The sequence below is a fragment of the Schistocerca gregaria genome, chromosome 5 (genome assembly GCF_023897955.1).
Source record: "Schistocerca gregaria isolate iqSchGreg1 chromosome 5, iqSchGreg1.2, whole genome shotgun sequence".
Lineage (NCBI taxonomy): Eukaryota > Metazoa > Arthropoda > Insecta > Orthoptera > Acrididae > Schistocerca > Schistocerca gregaria.
The window spans coordinates 637,218,593-637,246,516 of record NC_064924.1 but is presented as its reverse complement, the minus strand read 5'-3'; the positions used below and the strand labels follow the sequence as shown (position 1 = coordinate 637,246,516).

The 27,924-nt window shown below is 45.3% G+C and overlaps 1 protein-coding gene across 11 annotated transcripts in view; it reads left to right on the top strand.

Annotated features, from left to right (window-relative positions):
- Positions 1–27,924, top strand: part of LOC126272429 (homer protein homolog 2) — an 807,523-nt gene that overhangs the window by 699,915 nt on the left and 79,684 nt on the right. For all 11 annotated transcript variants that reach the window (XM_049975295.1, XM_049975297.1, XM_049975288.1 and 8 more), the window contains one exon: positions 20,672–20,803. In XM_049975295.1, the coding sequence (XP_049831252.1) occupies positions 20,672–20,803 (132 nt within the window). The remainder of the gene's footprint in view (positions 1–20,671; positions 20,804–27,924) is intronic.

The following is a 27,924-nucleotide window of genomic DNA, read 5'->3' as shown; positions in this document are numbered from 1 at the left end:
TACAATATGCGTTAGATAAGTATGTGCCTAGCAAGATCGTAAGAGATGGAGAAGAGCCACCGTGGTACAACAACCGAGTTAGAAAACTGCTGCGGAAGCAAAGGGAACATCACAGCAAATATAAACATAGCCAAAGCCTTGCAGACAAACAAAAATTACGCGAAGCGAAATGTAGTGTGAGGAGGGCTATGCGAGAGGCAATCAATGAATTTGAAAGTAAAGTTCTATGTACTGACTTGGCAGAATATCCTAAGAAATTTCGGTCTTACGTCAAAGCGGTAGGTGGATCAAAACAAATGTCCAGACACTCTGTGACCAAAATGGTACTGAAACAGAGGATGACAGACTAAAGGCCGAAATACTAAATGTCTTTTTCCAAAGTTGTTTCACAGTGGAAGACTGCACTGTAGTTCCTTCTCTAGATTGTCGCACAGATGACAAAATGGTAGATATCGAAGTAGACGACAGAGGGATAGAGAAACAATTAAAATCGCTCAAAAGAGGAAAGGCCGCTGGTCCTGATGGGATACCAGTTCGATTTTACACAGAGTACGCGAAGGAACTTGCCCCCCTTCTTGCAGCGGTGTACCGTAGGTCTGTAGAAGAGCGTAGCGTTCCAAAAGATTGGAAAAGGGCACAGGTCATCCCCGTTTTCAAGAAGGGACGTCGAACAGATGTGCAGAACTATAGACCTATATCTCTAACGTCGATCAGTTGTAGAATTTTGGAACATGTATTATGTTCGAGTATAATGTCTTTTCTGGAGACTAGAAATCTACTCTGTAGGAATCAGCATGGGTTCCGAAAAAGACGGTCGTGTGAAACCCAGCTCGCGCTATTCGTCCACGAGACTCAGAGGGCCTTAGACACGGGTTCACAGGCAGATGCCGTGTTTCTTGACTTCCGCAAGGCGTTCGATACAGTTCCCCACAGTCGTTTAATGAACAAAGTAAGAGCATATGGACTATCAGACCAATTGTGAGATTGGATTGAGGAGTTCCTAGATAAGAGAACGCAACGTGTCGTTCTCAATGGAGAAAAGTCTTCCGAAGTGAGAGTGATTTCAGGTGTGCTGCAGGAGACTGTTGTAGGACCGTTGTTATTCACAATATACATAAATGACCTGGTGGTTGACATCGGAAGTTCACTGAGGCTTTTTGCGGATTATGCGTTGGTATATCGAGAGGTTGTAACAATGGAAAATTGTACTGAAATGCAGGATCTGCAGCAAATTGACGCATGGTGCATTGAATGGCAATAGAATCTCAATGTAGACAAGTGTAATGTGCTGCGAATACATAGAAAGAAAGATCTCTTATTATTTAGCTACGATATAGCAGGTCAGAAACTGGAAGCAGTTAATTCCATAAATTCTGGGAGTATGCATTAGGAGTGATTTAAAATGGAATGATCATATAAAGCTGATCGTCGGTAAAGCAGATGCCAGACTGAGATTCATTGGAAGAATCCTAAGGAAATGCAATCCGAAAACAAAGGAAGTAGGTTACAGTACGCTTGTTCGCCCACTGCTTGAATACTGCTCAACAGTGTGGGATTCGAACCAGATAGGGTTGATAGAAGAGATAGGAGTTAACGGAGAGCAGCGCACTTCGTTACAGGATCATTTAGTAATCGCGAAAGCGTTACGGAGATGATAGATACACTCCAGTGGAAGACTCTGCAGGAGAGACCCTCAGTAACTCGGTACGGGCTTTTGTTGAAGTTTCGAGAACACACCTTCACCGAGGAGTCAAGCATTATATTGCTCCCTTCAACGTATATCTCGCCAAGAGACCATGAGGATAAAATCAGAGAGATTAGAGCCCACACAGAGGCATACCGACAATCCTTCTTTCCACGAACAATACGAGACTGGAATAGAAGGGAGAACCGATAGAGGTACTCAAGGTACCCTCCGCCACACACCGTCAGGTGCCTTGCAGAGTATGGATGTAGATATAAATTATTAGGTGGCAATTCCAGTATTAGCTCAGATGCACTGCTCTTGGAAAACCGACGATATTGATAAACTGCAGTGTTTTAATTTTTTTGCTTTGATTACGGGATGTTGTTGGTAGATTAGTAAGCCTTCTGAAATCATAGTGATAAACTCAAACATTCCGGCTATTTCGGCACCATTGATTTCTCAGGAGCAGTGAACCTGAGGTGCACACTGCAACTGCCACCTCACAGTGGAACAAAGACTCCGAAACTGGTCGTAAATAACAGATTTAAAACTTGAAATTTAGCGAGTGCTTTATATTTCACACTTAATAACACAGGATAAACTGTCATATTAGAAGGAAACAAAAGAAGCAGCAGCTGACATCCAGATAACTGCTTGTTATGTGTGTGTCCTGATAGATACTTCTGGGCTGCTCAAACACCATCCAGGACTCTCTCCTAGTGCAGCAGTGGCTGAATCTGTTGTTGGTGCAAACAGTGCCTAGTGCCATTGCTAGAGTTCCAAGTGATTTCCATTGCAAACTATAATTATATAAATACTAGCCTATTCCCTGTGGCTTTGCAGGCATACACGAATGGCACAAACGAGGGTTGTCCAGAAAGTAATTTCCGATTGCTCGCAAACTGGACACCACAGTGAAAACCCGATGAAGCTTTGCACAGATGTGTTGGATAGTGTCTATAGTATGACCGTCGATCGCATCAAGACGTTCTTTTTAGTTGGGAGTGCACTGTGAGCGGGTGAAGGTGCCTAGAACAACGATGTCTCCCTCCAAGTAGGAGGATTCACCGAGAGGCTTCGCCTTAATGAATGCAGCCCATCTAACACAACTGCCTCGCACTTCCTTCTTCATGGCAATTCTCAGCCACATTCTGCAGGGGCAGTGAAGACGCTCCTGCAGCCTTTTTTATGGGAAGTGTTCGATCACATCACAACATAGCCCTAATTGGCTCGTCCTGAGTATCATCTCTGTTTGCATGAAATTTTGGATATGAAGACAACACTGCTACGCGCTATAGACCAGCGTAGAGCATTATTGGAAAGCACAGATGGTGTTGGAATTCTGGTATAATGCTCTGACAAATGTCTAAGTCAGAGCGGCGACTATGTAGAGAAGTATCTAGAAAGTGTAGCTAACTCTTGCAAATAAAATGTTTCTGATTTTCATTGTAGCTTCCATTTAGCTATCGATCAGAACTTACTTTTTGGGCAACCCTTGTATATTACAGATATCTCCTCCTCACTCTTCTGTTGGTCCATTTCCATCTGCCCTCCGTCTCTGTTCATATATGCCCATTTGCTTCTGCCCACTTCTCCTTGTTCATTTCGTCCTCCTCCTATCCATCTCAACCTTCCCCCAGCCATGTCCAGTTGCATGTGTGGCTCCTGCAAAACATGTTGATGAAGCAAGCTGATACTATTCGAGCCACATACCGGTTGTGCAGGGCAGTCTACGTGTCAGGGGCTTCAAATCCGTTCGTTTGCTCCTGATGTGTAAGCTGTAATGCAAAGCAGATCAACAAAATAGGCTGATACCATCCAAACACGACATGTGTGTCGTGCAGGACAGCCTATGCATTAGGTGCTAGAAAACCATTTCCTGTCCCTGACGTATCGACTGCCCTAAAAAGCAGATCGATAAGGCAGCCCAATACTTTTCCGACACAAAAGTCTTATCATGCAAGGCAGCCTGTACAGCATGAGCTGAAAAACATGTTTTTTGATCTTACCTCTGCCCCTATTGGGATGGGGCTGATTTTTCGTGAAGTCTGCTGTTTGTGTACCAAAGTTGACTGGGGTCGATCCAGAGGTTTGGGGGGGGGGGGGGGGATTTCCTGTACCTACATACATATGTACACACATACATGCTGCTTGCCTTTTTCCTGTGTCTTTGCCCACATGTGTGTTCGATACATATATTGCAACATCTCATATGCCCCTCCCCCCACTCTGTCCATTCCTCATTCCACTTTCTCTGACAATCTCCTCTTTCCCTCATCTCTTTATCAATACCGCTCTCCTGCTTGTCCCTTTCTCTGATCCAGCTCCTCCATTCCGCGTTTCTGACCCCCTCTTTCCCGCCTCACTCCCTGTCCTACCCTTCCCATCTACCGATCTACACGTCTCTCTGTATCTGTGTGTATCTGTGTGTGTGTGTGTGTGTGTGTGTGTGTGTGTGTGTGTGTGTGTGTGTGTGTGTGTGTGTATTCCTCTTCTATCCATCTCGAACTTTCCCCAGCCATGCCGATCTGCAAAGCAGGGCGATGACGCAGGCTGATACTACGGACACAACACACATGTAGTGTCAGGAGGATCTCAGACCTACATATGTACACGCAGTCTGCTTAATATATAAAATCGACAAACTGCAGGGACTGGTTGTTGACTGGAAATGCAGGAAAAAATGTTCTATGAACATGTCTGGAAATGCAGTGTTACCACAGTAGACGGCGCTGACGAATGGAAGTTCCTGTGACCACGCGCCATGCGTTCCGTGTGTGTTGCAAGTTGTGTGATTGACCTAGCGTACTGTACGCAGCAGAATGATCCGGTTTTGACGTCAGGGAACAAACCCAGATATTGAACGTCCAAGCAGGTGAACACGGTGGAGAGACAGCATATCCTGTAGATCCTTGTCCTCCAGATCTGATGTACGCGCAGTCCGCCGCCTTCCTGCACCTTCGCGTGTTGAAAGGACCCATATCACACAAACGCCTAAAAAGGGCTTGAAATGTTGTATGGTTTGGTACTTGTTTTTGTACGGACGTGCTGCCTCTAGACCTTTTCATTCTGCTTGCCATCAGCTACGCAACTTGTAGCTGTTGACACCGCAACCGGGCCGCGACAATGGTCAAGACGATGCGGACGACGCAGACGCAAGTGACACTCTGGTGCGGTACCTTACTGCAAGTTAGACTTCACTTATTTAATATGCATTGTGTGTGGTGCGCTCGGAGCTTGCTTTGCGAATTTCTCACACACCTACACATGTTTTCCCATTGCAGTTCATAGGAAACAGCATATGCATTCACTTGTGACTAACGAGTGTGAAATAATTTTAATACTATATTGGTTTACGTAAAACTGAAATGCTACGTCCACGTAAACGGCTAGTGAGCTACAGGCACAGCCTTCCCCTGTCCTAACCATACTGGCGAGAAATAATGCAACACCTGATACGAGAGAACTTCATGGAGGATGTTACTTTGGGCGTCACTTTGGAGAAAAAAAAAAAAACTTTCTGGCCAATCGACAATAAGTAGAAAGCGAGACTGTCGGAAATATTACGGGCTTCTACCGAAGAAAACGAATCTACAAGAAGGAACATCACACTAAATAGCTCGTCCGCTAGCAATGACCTTATAGCAGTGGTGCACTAAGGAATCGTTTAATCTGACGGACAGCGCTCCAGTTGTCATTTGCTGCCTGGTTTGATGCATTCTGCGAAGCTTGCGTAAATTAAAGCCGTTGTTTTGACGTCGGCTAGTTTCCGATGATGTTATAATTTTGGTTTTTCTTTCGTTCAAGCACCTCTTCGCAGAGAATGTGTAACGCTTTAAATAATTCATCGCGGCGTAAGGGCTCCTGTAAGCTGGAGCCGTGTGGTATTTTCAGGTTCAGAGCATATGGCCCCGGCAGGTCAAGGGGGCTCTCTCCCTCTCACGGGGAACACGTGTAGTGTCTCCGCCCGTAGAGAGGGCGCCATGAATAATTGATCGCGCCCCACCGAGAGTTCGGAAGGAAGACTCGTGGCGGCCGAGACCGGCGGCGGCACAGGCTGTGCAAACTGCGAGTGTAAACGGCGTGAGCAGCAGCGCCGCACGGTGGCCCACGTGCGCTTCCCTTGCGAAGTAGCAGGTTCCGCGTGGGTGTTGAACCCACGTGTCAGACTGACTGTGCGAGCCCATCAAGAACGACGGCTTGAGCCGTCGGCGCGACAACCGGACAGATCAGCGGGCAGCCCACACTGGACTGAGAACAGCCGCCATACGGGGTGGTCAGAAGCAGTCTGTGACAGGATAGGGTGTGCTGAGAAATAACTGCTAAAAAAAAAAAACTCTATGTTGCGCTGTTTTCGAGCTAATTAGCGTCGGAGTTAACCAATCGTGCCACTGCGCCCGCAAATTCAAACCGCCCGACAGAGACGGTGTCGCCAAACGTGTTCTTTGATGGATCGAACCCGAGCCAAAGGCTGAGCAGTTCGTGCGCTATGAGAACAAATGAGGCTAATTTTATCTGGCAGCGTTCTTGAATTGGCGCGAGCAGCGACATGATCGGTGAACTTCGATGCTAATTAACTCCGAAATGGCGCAACGTATCGATTTTTTTTAACGATTACTTCCAAGCGCAGTCGACCCTGCAACACCCTTACATGCTTTTCAGACTATTCCTGACCGCACTGTATATGGAAACGACGTACAATATGTGCTTTTATCGTGATACCGACGTACAGTGCAGACATCTCATCGCCAAACAAAGCAACCAAATATACACTTCCCTTACTGTTGAAAATAAAATAGTTATTCACAGTTGCGTTTGAAAAAATCCTGTCTTGGTAATAGAGATGAAATAGTCTTGCTTACCAGTCGTTGTTATGATGTTTCAGTCTTTCCTAACAACTGTTCCTAATAAACCTGCAGTGTCACCATTGCATTAAAATCAAAGAAATTTTCGGGTTCGAATTATTGAACATTTTATAAGAAGAAGAAATATATATTCTGCTCACTGATAGTAATCTACATCTGTACTCGGAAAGCCACCTGCCTATATATGGCTGAGTGCAGTTCTGATACGACTAATTTCCTCTTCCCTGTTCATTCTACAAACTGCGCGTGGAAAAGTGGATTTCTTCTCCCATAAATGCCCAATATGTTAAGTATTTACGTTCCAGGTCAACTGCCAAAAACTACACCAATCATCAGTGCTGTGCAGGCCATTCTGCAAATCGATACCGTCTTGTAGCGTTGCTACCTTCTTGTAGACAACCACATTACCTGTAACCAGCCTTATGGAACTTCCGACGTTAACAACTATATCATTTATAACAATAACGGTCGTATCATATTTCCTTGCAGTGCTAGTAAGATTGCGTTTACATCAATAGATTTGGTCCATAAAGAGCGACGTTTATAACATTTGTAGCTTAGAGAAGACTTTTGACAATGTTGATAGGAGTACTGTCTTTGAAATTCTGAAAGTATCAGGGATAAAATAGAGGGAGCGAAAGGCTGTTTACAACTTGTACAGAAACCAGACAGCAGTAATAAGAGTCAAGGGGCATGAAAGGGAAGCAGTGATTGAGGAGGGGGATGAGATAGGGTTGTACCCTGTCCCGATGGTATTCAGTACGTACGTAGAGCAAGCAGTAAAGGAAACCAAAGAAAAATTTAGAGTCGGAATTAAAATCCAGGGAGAAAAAAGCTTTGAGGCTTGGCGATTACGACGTAATTCCACCAGAGACGGCACAGGACTTGGAAGAGCAATTTTTGAGTGCGGTGCTACAGAACAACACTGGAAGTTAGATTGGCTGATTACATAACTAATGGGGAGGACTGAATAGAACTGGGGGAAAAAAAATTTGTGGCACAACCTGACTAGGAGAAGGGATTGATTGATAGAACAAATTCTGAGACATCAAGGTATCACCAGTTTAGTACTGGAAGGAAGTGAGGGGGTAAAAATCGTAGAGGGAGACCAAGAGATGGATACAGTAAACAGATTCAGAAAGATATAGGTTGCAGTAGTAGCCGGCCGGGGTGGCCGAGCGGTTCTAGGCGCTACAGTCTGGAACCGCACGACTGCTACGGTTGCAGGTTCGAATCCTGCCTCGGGCTTGGATGTGTGTGATGTCCTTAGGTTAGTTAGGTTTAAGTAGTTCTAAGTTCTAGGGGACTGATGACCTCAGAAGTTAATTCCCATAGTGCTCAGAGCCATTTGAGCCATTTTGTAGTAGTTACTTGGAGATGAAGAGACTCGGACAGTGTAGAGTAGCATGGAGAGCTTCATCAAGCCAGTGTTCGGGCTGAAGACCACAGCGCACCGCAGAGGACCAGAGCGACGCGTTGAGTTCTGGAACTCTTAAATCCAGTCGCAGATACTCAGTAAGCTCGCAGTTTTATTACTAGACGGCGTTGTGGGACTGTATAGGCCTATAATTACAGGCATCTGTCGTACCCTTCTTGGAAACGGGGATGACTTGCTCTTGTTTCCAGTCGATAGGTACCGTTTTTTACTCCAGGAAACTACGATGAACTGCTGCTAGAAGGCGAGCAAGTTCTTTCGCGTACTTGCTCTAGAGTCTTAGAGGTATCTCATCGTGTCAGATGGCTTTTCACCAGTAATCGAGTGTTCAGCTTTTCTATTCCGTTATCGCTTATCTCAGTATCTTCAATTTCGGCGTACGTATTATGATTGAATGGAGAGACCATACTATGATATTCTGTGGTGAAACAATTTCGGAAGACCAAATTCAGTATTTCGGCCTTCTGTTTGTCATCTTCAGTTTCGGTGCCAGTATGCTTAATGAGTGACCGAATAGTTGATTTCGATCCGCTTACTGATTTTACATGATACTAAAACTTGTTATGGTTTTTAGTCATATCGGTTGGCGGAATTATACTTTCAAAATTATTGAAAGCTTTTCTCATTGCGCTCCTTTTCCCTTCGTTCAGTTTTGGTTTGTCAACTAGGACTTGACGTCAAGAGAAGTATGTGATTAAGCTCCCTTTGTTTGCGTGGCAGTTTTATAAGATGTCTATTAAACACGGTGGGTTTTTCCCATCCCTTAAAACCTTGCATGGAACATAATTATGTAAGGCATATTGAACGATGCTTTTGAATTTTTCCATTTGTTCTCAGAACTAAATATTTGATGTTGCCTTCTTAGATGCTCAACAGTTTGTATCCTGGCACTCTTGTTAAGCAAAATTATTTTCTTGCGTTTCTTAACAGTCCTTATATTACTCGTTGTCATTGATGCAATTACATCCTTATGATCACTGATGCCTTCCTCTACGTTAATTGATTCGCAACGTTCTGGTCTGTTTGTTGTTAGGATGTCTGAGACATGATCACGAGTCGCATCTCGAACAATCTTTTCGAAGTAATTTTTGGACAAGATATTCAGAATAATGGTACGTGAAGTCGTGACTATGGCACGAGTTTCGATCGCATGGCTTTCCAGTTCTATACCTGATAGTTTGTCTCCCCCAGTTACAGCCGTGTGATAAGGAAACTTACTGTCACTACAGTTCGTGATGCAAGCAGCCTGTAATAGCGTCCGATTGTCATTTTTGACCCACCTTTGATGCTTATCTTTACGCTTGCTATTTTGGATTCGGAATCTGTAGTAACCTTAGTAAATATTATCGAACTCGTTACTACAATACTGCAACAGCTTTCCTGGGTATTGGTAGGGGTGCCGGTCAAATCTTCCAACGTCGGTGAATATATACTGCCTGGAAGAAAAGAATGTGAAGCACGCAAAAGACGTGGTCGTATGCCAGTTTAACTTCCTACTCGTACACACCATCGGCAGATATGTAAATGATTGGAGTAGTAGTGGCACCTTTATTCATCCTCAGGTCTCTTTTTACAAGGATATAGGACATGTCAAAGTATTTACAAGTTTAGACCAATTTAAAATAAGCTAATTCGTATACGCATACAGTTACAGACTTCTAATTGGACAGAATCATTATATTTACTCCTGTTATATAATACTTTTTTTTACAAATAAATTACTAAATAATGTAATGCCACACTGTTCAATCATATCTATCAGTCACTGCACACACTATACACACACTGTTTCATAACACTTCACTCAGTACACACACACACACACACACACACACACACACACACACACACACACTGGTGAACTCTGGGCCATTTTCTGTACCGGAACTTCCCATTTGCTAGCCTGAAAAACTGAGTCAGCATCCCTCTATAACGAGTGAGACGTTGAGCTGAGGAAGAGGTGTTAGTATAGTGCTTATAGTGCTACGCAATTCTCTCTGACGACGGCCATAGAGTGCATTAGTGTAGTTCGTGTTAAATGTTGTTTCCGGGCGTGGGTAGGATATTTAAGAGGTGTGAACAGCGTCGGAGGTAGGGTGAAATGCAATGTGTGTGTGTGTGTGTGTGTGTGTGTGTGTGTGTGTGTGTGTGTGTGTGTGTGTGGCTACAGCTTCCCGTCTGGTAGACCGGTCGCCTGGTGCAAATCTTTTTAGTTGACACTACTTCGGTAACCTGCGTTTAGGCGAGGATGAAATGATGGTGAACACAACACAACACAACACCACATCCCCGAACGGAGAAAATATCCGATACGGCCGGCAATCGAGCACGGGCCACTTTCGTGACATTGTGCTGTGCTGACCAGTCAGCTATGGAGGCGGACAGATATTAGGTGGCCACTGTGAGTACTCGCAGAAGGCACGTACTGGAGGGAGACAATGTTATCAGCACTTGACAGAGTTTGAGAGAGGCCTCTTGTGGGTCTCCATTTGAGCAGCTAGTAGAATTGTGCAATATCCAGATTTGTGGAATATTAGGATTTGAAAATCACCCGATGTTCGACTGCAGGGAACGTGAAAGTCAGTGCAGGCTTACTCGTCATGAAGATTCCGGTCGACTACGTATGACGTCTGACCACCACAAGGGAGTATCACTGTGTGGGTTGTGCACCAAACACTTCGTAACCCTTTCACATCATGTCTGCTATCCGAGAACAAGTAGTTGACACTTTGCAACATCTGACGTCATCCCGCACTATTGGCCGGAGACTAGAAGCAGCCAGACTAAGGAATTGCCGTCCAGTGCGCAGGCTGGAGTTAACATCACAACACGAACGGCTGATTTGGAGTGGTGCCGTGACCAGGAACCATGGGCTGCTGATCAATGGCGTCGCATTGTGTTCAGCGATGAACGGCGGTTCTGTACTGCCCTGGATGACCATAGCTGGCGTGTATGGCAGGGACCTTGGTGGAGGTCGCATTCTGTCAATGTTTTGGAGAGGCAGAGCGGGTTACACCTGGCATCGTGGTGTGTGTGTGTGTGTGTGTGTGTGTGTGTGTGTGTGTGTGTGTGTGTGTGTGTGTGTGTGGTGGGGGGATATGACTCCAGGTCGTGGCTCGTAGTGATTGAGCGAACGCTGATGGCACAACGGTACATCCTGCAGTTTCTTGCGACAATATCGTGGTGCCATGCTCGTCCACACCTGACTCTGTGAACTGTCTCGTGATACTGAGGTGCTCCAGTGGCCAGCAAGGGCCCCAGATCTGTCCCTGATATAAAATTTTTGGGACCAGCTCGGATGTCGATTCCTTCCCAGTGCCAATATCGAGGATATCCAGAACCAGTTGAAACAGTTGTGGGCCAGTCCGCCTCAGAAGAGCATGCAATAAATTTGTGGCACCCTTCACAACACTCGTAGTCAATGAATGCAGACCAGAGGAGGTGCGACGTCGTACTGTTAGGCGGACTTATACGGCCAATTACTTTGTAAATTTGACTCGATTTTGTAATCACTGAAATAACGTCACATACCTCTTTCAACATGCGAAGTTTCATTTCGTTTCGTTTCCTCCTCTTCCGCCGGGCGCGATGGCCGAGCGGTTCTAAGCGCTACAGTCTGGAACCGCAAGACCGCTACGGTCGCAGGTTCGAATCCTGGCTTGGGCATGGATGTGTGTGGCGTTCTTAGGTTAGTTAGGTTTAAGTAGTTCTAAGTTCTAGGCGACTGATGACCTCAGCAGTTGCGTCCCATAGTGCTCAGAGCCATTTGAACCTCCTCTTCCGTGTGCTTCGCTTATCTTGTCAGTCTGTGCAGAATGCATCTCGACAGCAAGACAATAACAGCTACAGGGTCCACATCGTCAAAACTATTTTAATACATTGGCGATTGGCAAGTAATGTTAGGCAGGTGCCTCTGGCTTAATGTAATTTTTATATAAAATACACTTATTCAGCGTTCAGAAAACGGATATCTAGTGTAACAGAATGTAATGCGTGATGCGAAGCTAACCAGTTACAGATATCTGGTACCAAACATTTTGGTAGCGTACCTGCTCGGCTGTGAAACACCCTCGCTGTAAAGCATGGGCGTGTTGGCGCACTGTCTGAAACGTATCAGGTTGAAACCATTTGGTAGGCAGACTGGGTATGGGGGCGACATCTGCATCAGGAGAGTATTGGTTTTCTTTAGAGAGCGGTGGTACGAGGCGTGTCGCGAAGTAACGTGTGGGCTACGAGAACTCTTCATTTCATTAATGAAGTTAGCAATGTGCTCCTGGTTATGTACAGGATTTGTCCTTTCAACCGATCCCTTCTTAAGTTGAGTTGTGCCATAAATTTCTTTTTTCTCCAGTTCTATTCAGTATGCCTACGTCCTCGTTCCTTTTCTTTCTAACCATTTAATCTTCAGCATTATCTCGCAGCAGCACATTTCAAAACCACCTATTCTCTTCTTGTCTGAACTGTTCATCGTCCGCAGTTCACTTTCGTACAAGGCTTCACTCCGTACAACTACCTTCAGGAAAAACTTCCGAACACGTAAATTTGTAATCTGTGTTACCACATTTATCTTTTATAGAAAACGTTTTCTTGTGATTGTCAGTTTGCATGTTATATCTCTACTTCGGCCGTCTTCAGTTATTTCACTGCGTTGATACCAGTAGTAGTCCATAGTTTCAGTGTTTGATTTCCTAGTTTAATTCCTTCCTGGCAGGCCTTGATTTAATTCGACTACATTCCATGATCCTTGTTTTATTTTTGTTGATGTTTCTCTTATAACCTCTTTTCCTATCAAGTACTACTTTCCTTCCAATTTCCTCTGCCCGCATCTCGTGGTCGTGCGGTAGCGTTCTCGCTTCCCACGCTCGGGTTCCCGGGTTCGATTTCCGGCGGGGTCAGGGATTTTCTCTGCCTCGTGATGGCTGGGTGTTGTGTGATGTCCTTAGGTTAGTTAGGTTTAAGTGACAGCAAAGGACGTGGAAGAGCAGTTGAATGGAATGGACAGTGTCTTGAAAGGAGGATATAAGATGAACATCAACAAGCACTTAAATGTGAATTGCAGAGTAGTCATGTAGATGTAGATGTATAAGCTAAACGAGGATAATGGAATGCATTCGAATTAAGTCTGGTGATGCCGAGGGAATTAGATTAGGAAATGAGACACTTAAAGGAGTAAAGGAGTTTTGCTATTTGGGGAGCAAAATAACTGATGACGGCCGAAGTAGAGAGGGTATAAAATGTAGACTGGCAATGGCAAGGAAAGCGTTTCTGAAGAACAGAAATTTGTTAACATCGAGTATAGATTTGTTAGGAAGTCGTTCCTGAAAGTATTGGTATGGAGTGTAGCCATGTATGGAAATGAAACATGGATGATGAATAGTTTGGACAAGAAGAGAATAGAAGCTTTCGAAATGTGGTGCTACAGAAGAATGCTGAAGATTAGATGGGTAGATCAAATAACTAATGAGGAAGTGTTGAATAGGATTGGGGGGAAGTTTGTGGCACAACTTGACCAGAAGAAGGGATCGGTTTGTAGGACATGTTCTGAGGCATCAAGGGATCACCAGTTTAGTATTGGAGGGCAGCGTGGAGGGTAAAAATCGTAGAGGGAGACAAAGAGATGAATACACTAAGCAGATTCAGAAGGATGTAGGTTGTGGTAGGTACTGGGAGATGAAGAAGCTTGCACAGGATAGAGTAGCATGGAGAGCTGCATCAAACCAGTCTCAGGACTGAAGACCACAACAACAACAAAGTTCTAGGAGACTGATGACCATAGATGTTAAGTCCCATAGTGCTCAGAGCCATTTGAACCAACCATTTATCATCTCTGATAGAATTATTATGCCACAGAAGTTTTTTCTCTGCAATTTTATTCTCTTTCGAAATTTTTCCTTGGTTTCCGATATATCTTTCTCTGTGTCCAGATAGAATAACATGGTTTGGAGGGTAAGCGAGAACCTTATTTCGTTCCCTCCTCAGCTACTACTTCCCTTTCATGTCGTCTGACTCTTATAATTGCAGCTTGGTTTCTCTGTGAATTGTAGATAACCTTTTGCTCCCTGTGTTAAATTCTTCTCAATTTATTACAGTTAAGAAGAAATTAATGCAGGGACCGAACAGTTATCTACAAGAGAATTTTTTTTCTTCAGCTTCATTGTTTGTGGTAACTACCTCATTGACATGGTAATTATCTCTTCCACAGATACAAAATAAAACTATTGTAGGTATGCCAATATAGTTGATGGACGTGCTTAATACTTGTCCGGAAGGTATAAATCGTGTCGATCTATAAAATTTCGGGAATTCAGCCGTAACTGAACTTTGTCTTCTGATAATATTTGGGCCGCAAATCGTTCACCAATCTTCAGAGCGAACCATAAAGACACACAATGCGAAGTCGCGATTTCTTCTCATTCCTGGTTGTGATGGAGTTAAAACAGTGCGAGTTCTACAGACTGTGTACGGCTTAGGATCTCCACTGTTGTGTTTTTCCGACAGCTTGTGGTGACACAGAGGACGGGATCCGTGGGTTTTCCGAGGAGTCACTGACTGGCTCAAGGCGAGTGCGTGATGGCTCTTTTCGAAAGGGTGTGGCTTAGTTCCTGGTCTTTCTCTAATGATCTAGTCATTGACGGGACAATAATGCTATTTCCTGGTCTTTCTCTAATGATCTAGTCATTGACGGGACAATAATGCTATTTCTCGTACTTGCTGTTAAAAATACTGTAATGTCCGCTCACACGAATGTGACCATCTTTCGAAACTCTGAATAATGGCCTTCTGCAGTGCTAACAGCTGCGAAGCGTGCGGGGAGATAGTCAGGTTCTGGAAGGTACCGACAGGGGTGCTGGATCATGACGACTCCAGCGCCATGGCCAGCTCCGCAGGTTTCTCGGCTGAGAATCTATGGTGCGAACAGCGCGATTCAGATGGTGCCACAGATTCTCATATGGGTTTAAATCTGGGGAGTTTAGTGGCCAGTGGAATATGATGAATTCATCTTCGTGCTCTTCAAACTACGCGGAAGAACAAATTGCATGTAGGGGTGGATACGGTCCCCAAAGATAGACGCGTAGTTGCCTTCCAGAATGACAAGATCACTCGGGGAATGTCCTCCTCCCCGGACCCTCCCGACGATTGCTATGTAGCTGTTTTTACGGATGGGTCGAAACAAGGGGATTCCGTTGGTTGCTCTGTTTTTCCGGATCGTGTCCTCAAGGTCCGACTGCCTCAGACTTGTACTGTCTTTGATCCAGAATTGTCTGTGATCTTGCGTGCACTGGAGCAGATGAGGCATTATTCCTGTCCTAAATTTCTTGTCTGTTCCGATTCACTAACTGCCCTTCATTCTTTGCAACGTTTGTATCCAGCAGATAAAATAGTCCGGACCATCCAGGATGCCCTCCTCCACCTACAGCGATTGGGGAAGGTTCCGCGGCACGTCGGCATTGCTGCGAATGAAAGGGCAGATCTCGCAGCCAAGGAGGCGTGTCTCGCCCCACAAGTATCTCAGTGTGCTATACCCCTGCAGGCACTCGCCTCACTGTTGAGCTCACGAGTCATGCGTCGGTGGGAGGACGAGTGGCTGGAAGTGACCGACAGTAAGCTGCGTATAGTCGAGCCCACAACGCGTGTCCGGTGTACTTCCTTTCAGCCCCGTCGACGGGACGAGATGTCGTCACTCGGCCTCGGATAGGCCACAGTCCTATGACGCATGGCTTCCTGCTCCGGTGGGGGGACCCTCCAATGTGTGGTGCTTGTGGCGTCCAGGTCACTGTGCGCCACGTTTTATTGGACTGCGTTTTATTTTCTGACCAGCGGGGGGGGGACCCTCCAATGTGTGGTGCTTGTGGTGTCCAGGTCACTGTGCGCCACGTTTTATTGGACTGCGTTTTATTTTCTGACCAGCGGGGGGGACCCTCCAATGTGTGGTGCTTGTGGCGTCCAGGTCACTGTGCGCCACGTTTCATTGGACTGCGTTTTATTTTCTGACCAGCGGGCCGCGGCTGACTTGCCAGCAGACCTGCCATCTCTTTTAGGCAACACTCGAACGAATGTGGTTAAAGTTTTAAAGTTCTGTGCCATGTCAAATGTTTTTACAAAGATTTTAAGGAGAGGATCTTAATTTGCTCACTGTGTGACAAGCTCGCTCATATTCTATGCAAGTGGCCAGCCAATGACACTTCACTGTGGCATTCTTGTTGCTACGTTTTCCCTTTCCTTACGTTCTACTTTCTTATGTCGCATTTTTCTTCTTTCTTTGCGTGTATGTTTCAGTTTCATTGGGTCAGTCCACATTCGTTCCCTTTAATGTGTGTCAGGGCGCTGATGACCTCGACGTCAGGTCTCTGCTTTCCGACGTTTCATGCTAGTGCACGCCAACGGCCTCGTCACCGATGGTGCATAAAACGTGATTCATCTGAAAAGTCCAGCTGTGACCACTCTGTGAACGTCCAGTTGCTGCTGTGACGTAAATTCCAACCATCGTCGCCAATGAACAGAAGTCAGATGGGTGCGTGAACCAGGCGCCTGCAGCGAAGGCCCATTGCAGCGACGACCGTTGAACGGTTGTTGCGGAAAACAATATCGGTAGCCCCTTGGTTCATCTGGTCTGTCAGCTGGTAAACAGTGGCACGTCTACTCGTGCGTACGCATTTCTGCAGCCGCAGTCCACCCCTGTCAGCGAGGGCTCGTGTTACAGTACAGTTGCGTCAGCGCCGTTTTTGGTTAGCGCCATTTTCTCATGCGCTGTATATACGTCACTCACGGAGCCACGTGGACAGTTTACAAACTTAGCAATTTTGGAAATGCTTCCACCCGTAGCCCGAAGGCCAGTGATAATGTCCATTTTAACGTTAGATAAAACGCTCCGTTTCCGCATTACGACAGGGATTGCACTCTTCCGCGTCTTCCCCCCCCCCCCCCCCCCCCCCTCACCGCTGCACGCTTTATACACTACTGGCCATTAAAACTGCTACACCAAGAAGAAATGCAGATGATAAACTGGTATTCATTGGACAAATACATTGTAGTAGAACTGACATGTGATTTCATTTTCTCGCAATTTGGGTGCATAGATCCTGAGAAATGAGTACCCAGAACTAACACCTCTGGCTGTAATAACGGCCATGATACGCCTGGGCATTGAGTCAAGCAGAGCTTGGATGGCCTGTGCAGGTACAGCTGCCCATGCAGCTTCAACACGATACCACAGTTCATCAAGAGTAGTGACTGGCGTATTGTGACGAGCCAGTTGCTCGGCCACCATTGACCAGACGTTTTCAGTTGGTGAGAGATCTGGAGAATGTGCTGGCCAGGGCAGCAGTTGAACATTTTCTGTATCCAGAAAGGCCCCTACAGGACCTGCAATATGCGGCCGTCCATTATCGTGCTGAAATGTAGGGTTTCGCAGGGATCGAATGAAGGTTAGAGCCATGGGTTCTAACACATCTGCAATGTAACGTCCACTGTTCAAAGTGCCGTCAATGCGAACAAGAGGCGACCGAGACGTGTAACCAATGGCACCGCATACCATCACGCCGGGTGATACGCCAGTATGGCGATGACGAATACACGCTTCCAACGTGCGTTCACCGCGATATCGCCAAACACGGATGCAACCATCATGATGCTGTAAACAGAACCTGGATTCATCTGAAAAAATGCCGTTTTGCCATTCGTGCACTCAGGTTCGTCGTGAAGTACACCATCGCAGGCGCTCCTGTCTGTGATGTAGCGTCAAGGGTTACCGCAGCCACGGTCTCCGATCTGATAGTCCATGCTGCTGCAAACGACGTCGAACTGTTGGTGCAGATGGTTGTTCTCTTTCAAACGTCCCCATCTGTTGACTCAGGGATCGAGACGTGGCTGCACGATCCGTTACAGCCATGCGGATAAGATGCCTGTCATCTTGACTGCTAGTGATACGGTGCCGTTGGGATCCAGAACGGTGTTCCGTATTCCCTTCCTGAACCCACCCATTCCATATTCTGCTAACAGTCATTGCATCTCGACCAAGGCGAGCAGCAATGTAGCGATACGATAAACCACAATCGCGATAGGCTACAATCCGACCGTTATCAAAGTCGGAATCGTGATGGTACGCATTTCTCATCCTTACACGAGGCATCACAACAACGTTTCAAAAAGCAACGCCGGTCAACTGCTGTTTGTGTATGAGAAATCGCTTGGAAACGTTCCTCATGTCAGCACGTTGTACGAGGGTCAGTCAAAAAGTAATGCCTCCTATTTTTTTTCTACGTTTAATTGTCAGGAAATTTAAATGCAATTACATAGGTTGAAAACCACAACATTGAGGATCATTTTGTCATTTTTCAATGTAATCTCCGCCCATCTCTATAGTTTTGGTCCATCTTTGAACAAGGGCATGTATCCCAGCACGGTAAAAATCACAGCTCTGCTTCCTAAGCCATTGACGCACGGATGTTTTGACGGCCTCCTCATCTTCAAAATGAATCCCACGATGAGCTTCTTCATCTGCAGTCACCCGACGGTCACCACGAATGATGTCATCAACTTGCTGAATGTTGTGTGGAGTCACTGCACTCACCGGCCTGCCGCTCCGCTTTTCGTCGGTCAACGGTGTTTGCCCTTCAGCTTCCTTACAACGACGAACCCATCGTCTAACAGTGCTGACATCCACTGTCACAACACCATACACCTTCTTCAGTCTTTCATGAATGCGTATGGGCGTTTCACCTTCTGCATTCAAGAATTCAATCACACAACGCTGTCTCAAACGAACATCGATGTCGGCCATCTTACAAACTTCTGCTGTGCTGCCACCTGTTGACACAGAAAGTTACTACTGCAGTGGATTGCAGAAGAAGGTTTGAGGAATGGCGCCAAATTCAAATTTTTCACTTAACTTAATTTTTTTAAGTAGAAAAAAAATGGGAGGCATTACTTTTTGACCGACCCTCGTATATGTGAATGCTCTGTAAAGATAATCATTTGCATATCACAGCATCTTCTTCCTGTCAGTTAAATTGCAGGTCTGTAGCACTTCATCTTCGTGGTGTAGCAATTTTAATGGCCAGTAGTGTGTATCCCCCACTGCTGGTGCCGCCATCTGTCGTCTGTGACTGGATATTGCACGCTGAAGTCGAACATAGGCGGCGGTCACATTGTGAATAGATCGTGTATATGTCTTTGATTTAGTTATGCCTTACCTTTTGACATGAATTGCGAGATCTTTTCGTGTCAGTGGGAGGTTGTTGAACCTTCCACGAAATTTTTACGTGGGGAGAAATTGGTACCGTAATACAGTGTAAGGAGGGCCTGTTTAAGGCCCAAGCGGCTGCTTGGGGCGCCAGCTGATAGGGCGCCAGAGACGCCCAAGCGCAAAATTTGCGTACATCGTACACGTGTAATTAGTAGACACGAACTATGCAAACGGGTTTAGGGAGGCACTCAACGTTAAAACACAACACTGTTCGACGTCTGGTATGAACAACTATATTCTGAGACGATTAAGGGAAATCGCAGGTTGCACTGTTTACATTCTAATTCGTAAGTGTTTATCCAAATTAATAGATGGTTACTAGTCAACATCATTCAGACGACCGTACGCGTAACCGACACGACGCGGGTGATTGTTGATGATGCGGAAGCCCAATTATCGAATGAAAGTTCTTACGCTCGTCACACATATAGATATCTGGCAATAGTCCTCCTTGACTCTAGTAATGATATAGCACTGTTTGTTAAGTTAAGTCTACAGTTCTCAGTTCTCACTTGTACGAGCGTGCGCGTAACCGTCGCGGCGCGGCTGATTGTTGATAATGCGGAAACGCGATGATCGAACGCACGTCCTCACGCTCGCTAAAAGACACTGGAACTTGACTGCACTCTTTTATGGTAACTAATTTCTACTGATTCACATCAGTTCACTCTGGGAGACCGAACACGGCGCGGATGATTGATACAGAACGGTACGGCACGCAACGAGAGGATACACAAATACGTTATCAGCAGCACTGCTCATTTTTAAATTACTTCTTGGCGCACTTTCCTCTGTATCATTTACTTATTTTATCACTTTACTGTAATAGCACTTGTGGCAACACTTCAAATTCCATGCTAACAATGCCTCTCACATGCAGAGCTACACACTACACAACATAAGTTTCGTGTCCCGCGCTGGACAGACGCGGCTGCCCGCAAAGATACTCCACAACTAAGCCAGCGATATGGCAATACGCTAACAAACCGGGCTCAAAAATGTAAAAATTTATTAACCAGTCGTGCCTGTTGAAACGTGTGTTTCACGTGTCGTCCTCACGTCTGGATGCAATACTGTGCTCGTCTCTGCAGTGGGTTACGAATTCTTTCAAACAGCCCTGGACATTTCGCAAATTTCCACGAGACTGTGCAATTCGCTATTCCAGCTTCCTAACCATATAAACGGAAGCGCTGTACACTTCACTTATAGATAATCGCGCACAAAAAAGTACGTGGGATGTAGGGGACGTGGCCTCGGAGTTTGGACACATCTATCTTGAACCATATTTGCACACCAGATGTCATCTTACATCAGCAGAAAGATGTGTCGGTGCTCCGTCATGAATGCACCACATTTCCCAATCTTGCGTATGGGCCGAGGTACGCTCGCATAGTATTCAGAAAATTGATGGGACTAATGAGTGTTTGGCTTTGTTGCAGGCGGTGATCAACAGCACCATCACGCCCAACATGACGTTCACCAAGACGTCGCAGAAGTTCGGGCAGTGGTCGGACGTGCGCGCCAACACCGTCTACGGTCTGGGCTTCTCGTCCGAGGCGGAGCTCAACAAGGTGAGCCGACAAGAGTAAAGGGGCGCAATTTGCAGTGGCTAAAATAACAGGCTGCGATGTAGTCATAGCGATACTGTTGGCCTCGCCCTGTTACATACCTTCTTAGCGTCGGAATTATTTTTGTAGGGCCAAAAATCATGCTATGTTAATGGTATCGCCATGTGCAGCATCCGAGGCCCATAAATACTGGCCCATAAATACTGGCCTCAAAACTCCAGGAATATGAGCCACAATGATACGCTACTGCTAAGGTGGTGTTAACCACAGCACAGCACAGCACAGCACAGCACAGCACAGCACTGCTCAGCCCAGACTCCTGACTCGTCACAGAGGACGAGTTGCCACTTCCGCGCCAACCACACCTTTTCCACTCCGCCAGGCTCCTTCCGTAGCTGCGGGCCTCCCCCCCATCTTTTACATTCAATCCTATGTTCCCTAACTATGGACCAAGTCATTTACAGTACATTACGTAACAATAATTCCATTAGTTATTTAAATCCACAAGCGTAATTTAAACATCGTCGTTCAAAAATTCACATAACTGAAATACGAGGGTAATCCCAAAAGTAAGGTCTTCTATTTTTTTTATAAGTACATAGACCTGTTTATTTCTACAGTGGTGTACATCAGTTTACAGCTTGAACATTTAGCTATTTTTCGACATAATCACCATTTCTGTCGATGTATTTTTGTAGATACTGTGGCAGTTTTTGTATGCTCATGTCAGTCCAGTTCACCGCCATGCTGTTCAGAAAGTTATGAACCTGTTCTTTCACCTCGTCGTCGGAGCTGAATCGCTTTCCGGTCAAATGTTCTTTTAACCTAGGGAACTGATGATAGTCACCGGGCGCCAAGTCAGGACTATAGGATGGGTGGGTGATTATGTTCCACTGAAACTGTTGCAGGAGAGCAACGGTCTGCCGAGCGATGTGCGGGCGAGCGTTGTCATGGAGAGTGTGTACGCCCTTGCTCAACATCCCTCTTCTCCGGTTCTGAAATGCCCGTTTGAGTTTTTTCAGAGTCTCACAGTACATGTGAGCTTTAATTGTGGTCCCAGCGATTCAGCTGCGACGAGGAGGTGAAAGAATAGGTTCATAACTTTCTGAATGGCATGGCGGTGAGCTGGTATGACATGGGCATACAAAAACTGCCACAGGGCCTACAAAAATGCATCGACAGAAATGGTGATTATGTCGAAAAATAGCTAAATGTTCAAGCTGTAAACTGATGTAAACCATTGTAGAAATAAACAGGTCTATGTACTTACAAAAAAAAAAAAAAAAAAAAAAAAAAAAAAGAGGAGACCTTACTTTTGGGGTTACCTTCGTATGAATACATAGTCAAAGAATTTCCATGATAGATACAACATTCTACATAAGCAATACTGCAAACTGACGTAACAGAAACATCGATACATATACAAAATAATTAGAAGGTACAGAGCTCGTTCTACTACCAAACATGAAGTGCACAAGCATTTGACGATAATCCTGATTTAGGTTTTCCGCGGTTTCCCTAAATTACTTGAGACAACTGCTGGGATTGCTTCCACTATAAGGCCGCGTCCAGCTAGACTTGAAAATATGTAAATGCCTTTATGTATGAATTATTTTTACTTTGTTGTCCTTAAATTGTAATACTATTTCATTTCCAACATCCCTATAAAAGTGATCCTCTGACGGGGGTACTATCACTGCTGCAACAGCAGCAACAGGAAGAGTTCTAAGAGATGATGAAATGTATCAGTGTGCAGTCCGGGTCGACTTTGAGGCGCTTCAACACAGGCAGTTATAATAATAATAATTGTTGTTGTTGTTGTTGTTGTTGTAGCATTATGAGCAATGGAGACGGATGAGTTTGAGCACTCATCCTACTTCTGTTCAACCTTTGATTAAAGCAGTTTACACGCGTGCTGGTACACTCACGAGACGAATGCCCTCACTGAGGGGTGTGTGCTGTGTTACGTTCGTTATAGGAACGACAGCAGTGAGGAGTCTTGGCGACAGCTGCATAGATACTTGCATGCAGACAGGGCAGGGTGTCAGCTAGACTGCTGAGTCGGCACAACAGGCCATAGAGAATGTTTCCTGCAGTATGGTTAGCTACACTTTTGTCCAGTTTTGTGTTGCAAATGAGCTGTACTAAAGCGACTTTTCTTCTAACGACTTTCTACTGTAAATGTAACAACGTTCATTGTTTTGCTTTTAGCATCTGTGTGCCATCGCAGATAAAACCTGTCTCTCCACACTCTTTAAATCTAAATTGCTGTATAATGGATTGTATTCATTGATTATGTCTCGCTATCGTATTTATTAATCCATACATTTTTTTCGGTCTATCCCTTACGCAAATTTCATTTCTGATGCCTTGAAGTATCTCTAACACGAAGTAAACTCATACTGAAAGACGAGTTAATACCTTGCGATACCTACATACAAGTGACAGTCCGATGTGTGTCTGAAGCTTAAATAAAGGCTGATAGCTAACAAGGATTACCCGCCAGATTAGATTTCTGATCTCTCTCTTTATGTCTCACACTGTCTCTCAAAAACGGAGGGGGGGAGAGAGAGAGAGAGAGAGAGAGAGAGAGAGAGAGAGAGAGAGAGAGAGAGAGAGAGAGGGGGGGGGGGGGGGGAGGAAGAGGGGAGTCGGCTAACAGAAGTAAAGCCTTTTTATTAACATGCTTCGTAAGAACCAATGCTCTCATTTTTATGAGTTAGAACGGAAGTAACTTGTTATATCTAATGTTTTTGTTTCGTGTTGATTGTATATTAAATGTGATGGTGGCACAGAAAATCACTCAAATGACAAGATAATCGATAACAAGTTGGGGAACCAGAACAGCAAAAAAATTTTCATCCGTAGATCGTTTTACAGAGATGCTGGACATATCTCGGTATCGCAGACAGGTCTAGCATGAAGAGGATGGGACAGGTAGTCTGCCATGGCTGCCATCAGTGCGGTCTCTAGGTCCACATTTATCCGCCTCACAGCGCCATTAAGGTGTGTCCGATCGCACCACTGGAACAGCTCAACAAGGTTTTCATTGGTGCCCCTGAGCTCTGTTGTAACTGGTGGCCTACACCTCGCCCACGACTAGTACGTAGCAGCAGCACTTTCTTCTTCTTCTTCTTCTTCTTCTTCTTCTTCTTCTTCTTCCTAACACTTTGTTCAGGCAGGCACGAGCGGAGGAGGAGTGGGCATCAGTAGTTACGTGATCAAATGAACAAGGTGTTCGCCGTCAACAAAATACTGAAAGCGTGTATACGTTACCAGAGAAGGGGAGGGGTGACCAAGATAACCCCAGGTGTAGCTTATGAAAATCTGTCATGGCATAGAAGAGCGGAACAGGAGCGTGTTAACAGGACAAGCGCCGATGGACAAGAAAGAGCTGAACCTCAGCACAATTCCTTGCGCATCCGCGCCCGAGGCAGCAAATGATTTCTCCCGCGCCACCCATTGACTGAGGAGGTTGAACAAAGTTCACTGAAGCCGTCCCTTGCTTAGCACCACTTACTGTGAGAACCGTGATATGTCGGAACCCCACACTGAAGGCATGATATCGTGGCGGCCTGACCAGCATCCAAGCTAGCTGCCACGTCTCAGTAGGATTAAAAAAGAAAAATGTTAGTTTTCTTAAGAATCGATCAAATGTGTCTTCTCCAATGCGGGGTAAATCATTTGCAAAGATGCCGCAAATCAAGTGGAGATATTGTTTAATACACGCACGAACAATCAACAGGCAAGACCGTAAATGGACGGTGGTACATAAGACGTTTACATGTGATCTGCTTGAGTACTATGGAGGAAGATTTTCTTTGTTCTTATCACTTCTGTGTGTGGCAGGAATGCATAAATTTTCATGTATTAATTGGAGATCTTGGGTATCACCATTTTTAAGTTTCTCATACTGTTGAGTTAATGCAATGGTGACTATTCGAATATGTTCGGTGGTGGCGAGCAATTGTCTTCTAAATGTTTAAGTCGCACATGTGGGCAGATGAACATACCATGATTAGTATTTGAAACGGCAGTGCATGATGTGTGAAAGTGTTCCAACGGTTTGCAGCAGTGTGGTCTGAGACTCCAAATACAGTTTTTAGTATATATCCTCTTGCATTAAACTACGTTCGCTTTACGCCATCAGCGATGTTGCCCAATTATTCACCGACGTTATTAACTATATTGAATACATCTCTCAAATAACGAGAGCATGAGGTTGCTTAGTGCTAATTAAAGCATGTTCACATTTTATTAATTCCTCTGTTACATATTGCAATTTAGCCTCTTCGTTGTAAAATGGTAACAGCTTGCATTCTGTAAATGTTATAGCCTGATGCGGCGTAAGCAATAGATTGTTCACACGTTTAAGCAACACGAGATGGTTGAATGTGGAATGACGGCAATCCAACAACGGTGGTTACACAAAGGGGTATAATGCCACACCTCATCTGGTTACACTAGGTACGAAGTAGAAAAATGTTCAAATGTATGTGAAATCTTACAGGACTTAAGTGCTAAGGTCATCAGTCCCTAAGCTTACGCACTACTTAACCTAAATTATCCTAAGGACACACACACACACACACACACACACACACACACACACACACACACACACACACACACACACACACACACACACACACACACACACACACACACCGCGCGCGCGCGCGCGCGCGCGCGCGCGCGCGCGCGCCCGAGGGAGGACTCGAACCTCCGCCGGGGCCAGCCGCACAGTCCATGACTGCAGCGCCTTAGGAAGTAGAGATCCACACGGTAGATAACAGAAGAAGGGTACTCAGTGCAGCACTCGAGTTCGCAGGCAGGTCGTGTGATCACAGCGGCGACGGTAACTCGACTTCCTAAAAGTCCAAATTCACAGCCAAAAGATGAAGTCGGAAATGCATATCGCCCTGCTTAATGACAGAAACGATATAAGGATGCTAATAAACTGGTTCAGTCCGCAGCTTGAAGTATGCTGAAGGATTAGATTCTAATAAGCAGGGTTCGGCAGACAACGTTGGTACTAATGTACAACCACTCATCACTAAAGGTCGGTGACAGAGCCCTCAGCATACAGGGACTGACGACCCAATTACTGCTGATGAGTGTCAGATCAGGCATTTTCTTTCGTGAAGTAAGGACTGTAAGAGAACACCTCTATTACAGGGCTGAAAAAGGCGTAGGTAATAAATTCTGACTCTTGCGGGAAACCACGAGATGTAAAATGCGATCATGAAGGAAAACCACAAAGGGAACTGACATAATTCCTTTCTACTGTCACTGGTTACTAATTTAGTATTTATAAAATGACAATTTCCACAACTTTTATTTGGAAGTTGGGCCAACTGATACGCTAGCAAACCTGGAACGTGGCCAGAAGTGTGCGTGAATTCGTGGAAATAAACAGAGGAGATAATCTCCGGATAGGCTTGGGGTTGGTGATTTTTCATCCAAACAATAGTTTCGCAAGCAATCCTTGTACTGCACACTACATGGGCTTGCTGTATCGGCATTGGGTTGGCGAGAGTTTACGAAAATTGTGTGAGGATGTAAACTTACTTTTGCGGAGCATTCACGAAATTCCCGATAGTGTGTTCCTTGGGCTCCAGGAAACGCATAAAATAGGAGGGAATGACGGTGGCTTCCTTAGGTGTTGGGTCCTATTCCCGAAAGGTGAATGCTGGTGAGGGATTAAAGATTTTGTGTCGGGAAGCGAGTACGACAACAGAAATTCTCAACAACAAGCTGGCGACAAAAAGAGTGCAAATTACAGGGCTCAGCGTTGAGGTATAAATCGAGGTCATAAATTCATGTGAAGGATATTCTCCTGAAGCTCAACACATCTATGTATAACAGGAGGTTGTCAAGTTCATGATACATGTTGTACAGGCCTTATGATGGAATTCCAACAATCAACATCCTAGTCAAGGCGAACGGGTTTGCTTAAATCTCGGCAGGGTCCTAAGAATTTAAACTATAGCAGCTTAATAGGGGGGGATCGGAATTGTCTAGTTGGTGATGGTACAGGACCAAAAGCATAACTTGGTATCAATTGAGTATTCGGAGAGCGTCCATTCTCACGACAGTGTTTTATAGAAAGAGCCTGGTCGACGTGGTAGGAAAGCAGATGAGATCTCTCAGTGATGTTGGCTGGAACAGATGAGATAGTGTTACAGTATTGGTGGGAGACTATAGCCAGGGACTATTCTCCATCAGCAAAAGAAGAAATAAAGAATAGCGTGGGTAGCTCAGCACTAGGGTCTGAATTAAATAGCGGCAGACTCAAATTAACACGGTAGCAGCCGCCGGCAGTCACGCATCGGTATCTGGCAGAACTGACATCTGTGACCTTGTCCCTGTGGCAGTGGAAGGAACTGAACCACCAAAATGTGTCAGAACTGGCCTCTATCTTTTATGAGTGTGATATCAACTCTCTGCAGGTCCATTCGTTAAGCAGGTAATATTAAATCCAGTGGCAAATTCCGTAACTTTTACATTGAAATGTGCCTTGTGGAATCGCAGAATCTGTCAACATGTGGTTGGATGGCCTGATAATTTCGCCATGACTTCTGTAGGACATGTATCTTAGCATCGAGGTTAAACAAAATGGTACACGTTATAGTGTGTTTGCATATGCGATTCGTAAGATTAATAGCTTAATTGTGTATATTGAATAATTAATAGTGTAATTATGTAGGTGTAACGTATAATAAATTCATAAAGAGTCAGGTACAGTAGTCATTATATTGAGCCAAGCAGGCCGAGAGGAAATGGGGAAAGATACGAACTGTTCCTAACATGGGGGCTAATCTAGAGAGCTTCTGCTATGTGTAAGACATAATGTTATGTAAACAGTATCAGATCTCTCAGGTTGTGCGTCCGTTAATAAGGAGGTCTAGGGTAGGGAGTTAACTGATGTGTTTCAGTTCTGTGGGTAGTGCATTCCTAAGTGTCCGCAGCGTCGACAGTGGGGAAAGTAAGGGGACAGACACGTATCAGCCGCATGACCGACGCGTTTGCATCGGCCACACTCAGATTCATTGATGAGCACGCAGCACGGCTCACTGTTGCGTGCTAGAGCGGCAACAAAGCGTCGAGCTGCTTCACGCAGG